The sequence below is a fragment of the Geotrypetes seraphini genome, chromosome 4, assembly GCF_902459505.1.
Source record: "Geotrypetes seraphini chromosome 4, aGeoSer1.1, whole genome shotgun sequence".
In the NCBI taxonomy this organism is placed as follows: Eukaryota; Metazoa; Chordata; class Amphibia; order Gymnophiona; family Dermophiidae; genus Geotrypetes; species Geotrypetes seraphini.
In genome coordinates, this window is record NC_047087.1 from 247,801,904 (window position 1) to 247,807,903 (window position 6,000).

The following is a 6,000-nucleotide window of genomic DNA, read 5'->3' on the forward strand; positions in this document are numbered from 1 at the left end:
GATCCTTCTTTTTCAAATAATCAATCATAAAAGATAAAATTCTGGCCTAAAATATAGTTTTGTTCTAATCTCCTGTATACTTTTATTAATATTTTGTTAACCAAGTCGAGTCCTCCTGTTGGGATGAATCGGTATAAACAAATCATAGATAAGATTAGATTAGTTCTCAGCCCAACCAAGAAGAAAATGACATGGATGTTTCAATCAATGATCTATAACAATGTCAAAACATAAAATTTTGTTTCTACAAATTGGCACTTAATGAAATAAGACAACACTCTTTTCAGCTAAAGTGGCAAAATAACGCTCAAGACTTAGGAAGTTGGTTGGTTGGGCTGAGATCTTTTCAGTATCACCTCATAAGTAGGCATGCCTAAATACTGACACGTAAATGACAACTTATGCTTTAACTATATTAAGGAATCCAAAATGCAATTATAGAACATAAGAATAGCCTTATTGGGTCAATCCAATGGTCCATCTAGACAAGTAGCTTGTCCTCACCGTGGCAAATCCAGATCACTATTACCTGGCAAAAAAACCAAAATTAGCAACATTCCATGGCAAATTCTGCAAATAGCACTATAATGGGCAGCTACCTACAAAAATAGCACCGTTCACATGTCAATCACGCTATGGTGCTGTTTGCAGAATGGTGGCTCCTGTTAAAGGTAGGCGCCAATAATGTAGGCCATGATTTTAGAGGTCGACATTACCAGCGCCTACCTTTGACAAAGAAACACGCCTAATGTTGCCTAAGGTAATTTCTGGTCCAAATCACACCTACTTTGACCTTAGATGCCTCTGTTGATGCAATTCCAGCACCTACATTTTTTTAAACAAGATTTTAATTGGTTTTTAATTGACACAGCCAATTAGTGTGCTGATTAAACCAATTAAGTTAGGCGGCGGTAGGATACCTACTGCCGCCTAACTTACAGCACCGTTTCATTAGAGGTTTTTTCTCAGTTGATTAACCTTTAGTATATGTGCTTTAGCATATAAGTGAGGAGATTGGCACTTATATGAGTAAGTTTAGTATGCATTATTCTGTAGTACGTAAATGCAAGGGGCATGTAAGGGATGTGCAAGAGGCAGAGCATAAGTAGGAATCCAACTTACACACTAACTTATACAAAATGCAACCTTGCCGCATTTAGATGCTATCAGTTATGCTAGGTCTATGGCCGATATAATTGCAGGTATCTAAATGTAAGACACACCGATACCAGATTACACTAGTATTCTATAACAGAGTCTGGATGCCCAGATGATGTTATAGAACTGGCACTCCGTGCACACTACCAAAACACCATTGGACCGCCTAACATGTGGCACCTAATTATAGAACTACCCATATATTTTGCCACATATTCACTAAAATGACTGTGTCACTAATGAAGAAAGCAGTTTATTGATGGCTATTTTAAAATAAAAACACATTACTTTGCCATAGAGCAAAGAAAAATAAAGACCTGCACCATGGACTTCAATATTACTTTGAGACAAATAAAGATCTAAAAAAATCTATGGGTTCTAAATTATATTTTCTCCTAATTTGAACCTATGGTAATAAACTGAAGAAGGTCCTCTGCAATTTATAAAATGTCAGACAACAAAACAAATGCAGCTGTACACAAAAGGTCATTCAACTAATAAAACCATATTTTCACCATGAAAAAACAGTTATACTATACAATGAGATTGTATGCTCCTTCACCTATCTATGCATACCAGATTAACACTATATAATATGTTCCACTTCATTAGCATACAAAGTATTTAGCTTTCCAAGGCAATATATTGTGTAAGTAATAAATATATTTTCATGTTCATGTTTCAACATATATTTCATGTGACAATCCAGGTTTGTGGTACTAAAAGCAGAATTTATTATGTTGGTAGAAAAGCTACAACCAATAAATATACTGTAGCTTCAGAAATGATTCAAATTAAATCAAATCATGTAAAATGCACAGTTCTGAAATACTCCAAATGAAATATAATTGATTGGTTCACAAAAAAAATGTCTTATCTGAAACAGCCAAATCCAAATATAATTAGATGAAAATTAAACATTAACAGTTAAACTTTATGAAAAATGTTCAAATTTTCATGAATGCATAGCCCTTTTTTTGCAATTGACAGCCAAAAGGACTAAATTACTGACAATTTTAAAACACTTAAATATTTCAATGGTCTTATATTAATGAACATCAAATACTGGAAAAGAAAATTATTTAATTCAGAATCGACCTCTGAAGAGAACATTTACTAAACTATCACACTTATTACATTTCCTTTTTTTTAATATACAAATGACTGTAGCAAATAGGAACTCCAGGAAGGATTTGCCAGTCATGGTTGTCCATGCATGACTCAACATATTTCATATTGAAAAAAATCAACTCTTAAAGTTTTAGGAATCATATTATCTTAAACTGTCAAACAAAGCTTTGGCCCCTCAGTACAAATTTTCAGTTTAGAAAGCTACATACAGAATGTTAAATCCATATCAATTCTGGCATTTTAGCACAGATTATATCTCAAACTTTCTCAGTAAAGCAAAATATTTAATAGTGATGCACAAAACCAGCTGCTTTTTAGTCATCTGTCATTGCAAAACTGCTTAGTGTGTCTTGCAGAAAATATGTTGCATGAGCTATGTATTTTGTGCCAGCACTATTCAGACCGGTTAAGTGCAGTTGCTCGGCAAATTTTTGAACCACACTGCCTATAATCCTGAAGGTTCTATCTGTCCATGGTGCTGAAATACACAATTCATACCTACTTCCTTCTAGCCTCGCCCCCTCTCTTCTACAAAAAAAAAAATATATATATACTGTATACAGTATATATAATCCAATATATACTATGGGGTTACTAAAATCATTATAAAGACTTGACAACAAGTATTAACACAACTAATAAAAACAAAGCGTGACGATTCTACATATCTGTGCACAGGTCTGTCGCAACATAAAAAACGCAATGCCTATTTAGATTGATTACATTCCAATCCCGACAGGAAAAGGCTAACACAAAACATGTTAAGTATGCGTCCTGCAAACACCATAATAATCAATATCTGTGCAATCCATTCAGATTAGAAACTACACAATACAATGGCGTGACGAACTGGCCTTACGGGGGGTTGTTCTTTTTCCCCTTCGTGCTGAAAGGGACAATGATAATACAGTATTTACAATTCCAAATATCACCAAGAAAACAAAGAAGCGTAGAGCGTAGTGGGATTAATTTCCTCCATAATTCAAAAAGCAGCATCTCGCGTAAGGATTAGAGAGATGTCGCTCTTACCATCCCTATCGCACAACTGAATAGCTTCCAAGCTCAGATTCTTGATCATATCCTCGCAGGGACTGGTCGGGCTGCTAATGTGGCTTAGACGTGGAACCTCCATGTCCCCTTTCTCTTCGCCTTTCGCCCGTTCTTGATTTTGCCGTGGAGCGCTAAGGTGACAGACGGATCTCTTTCTTCCTCGCTGAGCCGGGGCAAGCGCTCCCTTGTTCCCTTTCAATGCTTCTGGGGAGACGGCAGCGTCAGCGCTCAGTCACTGACTTGGCGCCGCGGTGATGCAGAGGCAGCGGCGGGAGAACGCAGGGGAGTATCAAGCGCGAAATCTTTCTGAGCTGAGCAAGGTTTGTGCGCGCAACGGACCCGTTTTTCAGACGGAACACATGGCGATATAACGATACTTTCCCACTGTGCGACAGCAAACCGCGCGCTGCCGCACACACACCGTAGTTACACCGCTCTAATGCCGCCCTCCACTCCTTGCAGCGGCTAGCAGCGGTCACGTTATCAACCAGAGGGTGTATAAGGGAGGAGTCCTGCGGGCTCTAGCTTGTCTATTGATACCCTAATGGTACTATCTTCAATGCCGGGGGGGGGGGGGGGAAGGGGCGGGGAAAGCAGTCGAAAGGCGCCGAGAGGAAAGATCGGGTTCTGACTAGTGTCTGGAGAGACAGCAGGGGTAGAGCCTTGGGTTGTTCCGGAAGGATAAGGCTTACACCTGCCCGCAAAATCCGATCAAACAATAGGAAGGGAAGGAGACAGACGCCGATTCTTGAAGGTACTGTGTAAACTCTACTGTATCAGGCCAGAGGCTTTTATTGTTTGATGTCTGGCTCTGTGGCATGTCATGTGAGAGCTCCCAGTGCTGCCTGGCAGATTGTAGAGAAACTCTGCATAAAAAAGGGATTTGATTTAACCTCACCTTAACCACAGTGAAATGGAGGAGTAGTGCACACAAATTTATACACATTTTCGAACGAGGAATGCCTGTTCTGTAAATATCGGCGAATTAAGCGAACAGCTTAAAGGAAACATCTAGAAAATCATGGGTTGCACTCAACCTAGTCCATCTCTGTCTCCTTCCAAAATAACAATCAATAATAGCCTCCACTCTTTCATTTACCGCCATATTGCACATCTCCTTTGCACACACTGTATATCTCACATGATACATAAATAGAATTCATTCCTCTCCATTGTCAAAGTACTTCTACTGCTGCACCTACTTAAAGAAATATCTCCAAAACACTGCACCAGGGATCAAAGAATAGCAGATACCAATCCCAAACTCCTGAGAACAGTCCAGATCTCAAACTAAAATCAGGAAGGAAGGAACGAACCTCCCCCTTATGAAAGTGAAACTTCCCAAATTCATTATAGCGCCCTTCCCCAACTGTACAGTCAAATGGAATTCCAAATCGTAACAAAAACAAGCAACTGTGTTAGGCCCCAACTCCCAACCGATAGCAGGGATATCACAAACATCCTAAACTGAAGATGATCATTTTTTTAAATTTATTTAATCATTTATATACCTCGAGCATTACCCTAAAACTGCTGCCAAACCCCTCTCACTCTACCTAAACCAAACAGGCACCAGGAGGAAAGCAGAATCTACAACTTGGGAAAGAGTACTTGTCAGTAAAGGCCTCCCCTTAAGGCTTTTGGCAAGTTCTAACCGTTACCTTATTTTGGCCGTTGGACTTTGTACCGGACTGGGCACCTCGAGCTTCCGCTAACGGAGGCGGTGGCTTTAGGAAGGAAGTGCCCGGATACAGCCCACACGGTACTCGAGGACTCCTAGCTAAGCGCAAAATTCTGCCGCGTGCTAAGGCCAAATCTGCTGTTTGAGGTCACGTGCTCAAGACAGCACCGGTAACGTCTGGCTGGAAATTTCACAGACTTGACACAATCAAACCTAGACGTCTGCGACACGCGCAGTTGCGTTTCTTGTGAGTTTCAGTTCCTTTTTCCTTCCTAAAGTCCACTTCAAGGAGAGATTTGCAAGGTTAAACTAAAAGTAAATTTCCTTCTAATTAGTGGCTGAATTTTCCCTGCTGCTCTTTAGCCTATTACTAAAGTCGCCATCGTTTTCTTACCAATGTTTCTAATTTTGGTGGTGGTTTCTGGAAAAATAGAGACGCAAAATATATGTTGCGTCGCGTGTTTTTTTTTTTTTAAAAAACAACATGCAGGGCCCAGGCCAGAAATTTGGAAAGGAGTCCCAATCAAGACTCACCAAGAATTTGAATTTCCTTCGTCTTTAGAGAGGCTTACCGACATGAAAATAGTTCTGTTTCAGAGATGCCAAGATTGGCCCACCAAAAAGCTGGAGATTTTCCATTGCTGTACTGGAAATTTCAGGCCAATAAATCAGGGGGAGTCCTTTTTTTTTTTTTTTCCTGGGGCCCAGCTATTAACCAAATCTGGCAGATGTACATTCAAAAACTGACACATTCTAATAAATAAATAGAAAATAATTTTTTATTTATTTATTTTTTTTTTTACCTTTGTTGTCTGTCATTTTATTTTTCTAATTGTATTGTCCCAGTGTCCGGTTTCTGGTTTCCTCTTAACTTGCTTACAATGATCTTGTCCATTTTGACATTATTTTCTTCCCTCTATGTTTCTAGCCATCCTGACCAGCATTTCCACTGTGTCCCTGCCCTGACCAGCATTTCCACT

The 6,000-nt window shown here is 39.4% G+C and overlaps 1 protein-coding gene across 6 annotated transcripts in view; it reads right to left on the reverse strand.

Moving 5' to 3' along the window:
* PHYHIPL (phytanoyl-CoA 2-hydroxylase interacting protein like) overlaps nt 1–5,615 on the reverse strand; it is a 56,345-nt gene extending 50,730 nt beyond the window's left edge. Inside the window, exon 1 of one of the 6 annotated variants that reach the window (XM_033941496.1) lies at nt 5,555–5,615. Coding sequence is in view for 1 of the 6 variants with exons in the window: in XM_033941492.1 (XP_033797383.1) it covers nt 3,319–3,421 (103 nt within the window). In the remaining 5 variants the exon portion in view is untranslated. The other 5 variants (XM_033941497.1, XM_033941493.1, XM_033941494.1 and 2 more) reach the window with 5 other exon arrangements.
* Between the last annotated feature and the right edge of the window lie 385 nt (nt 5,616–6,000).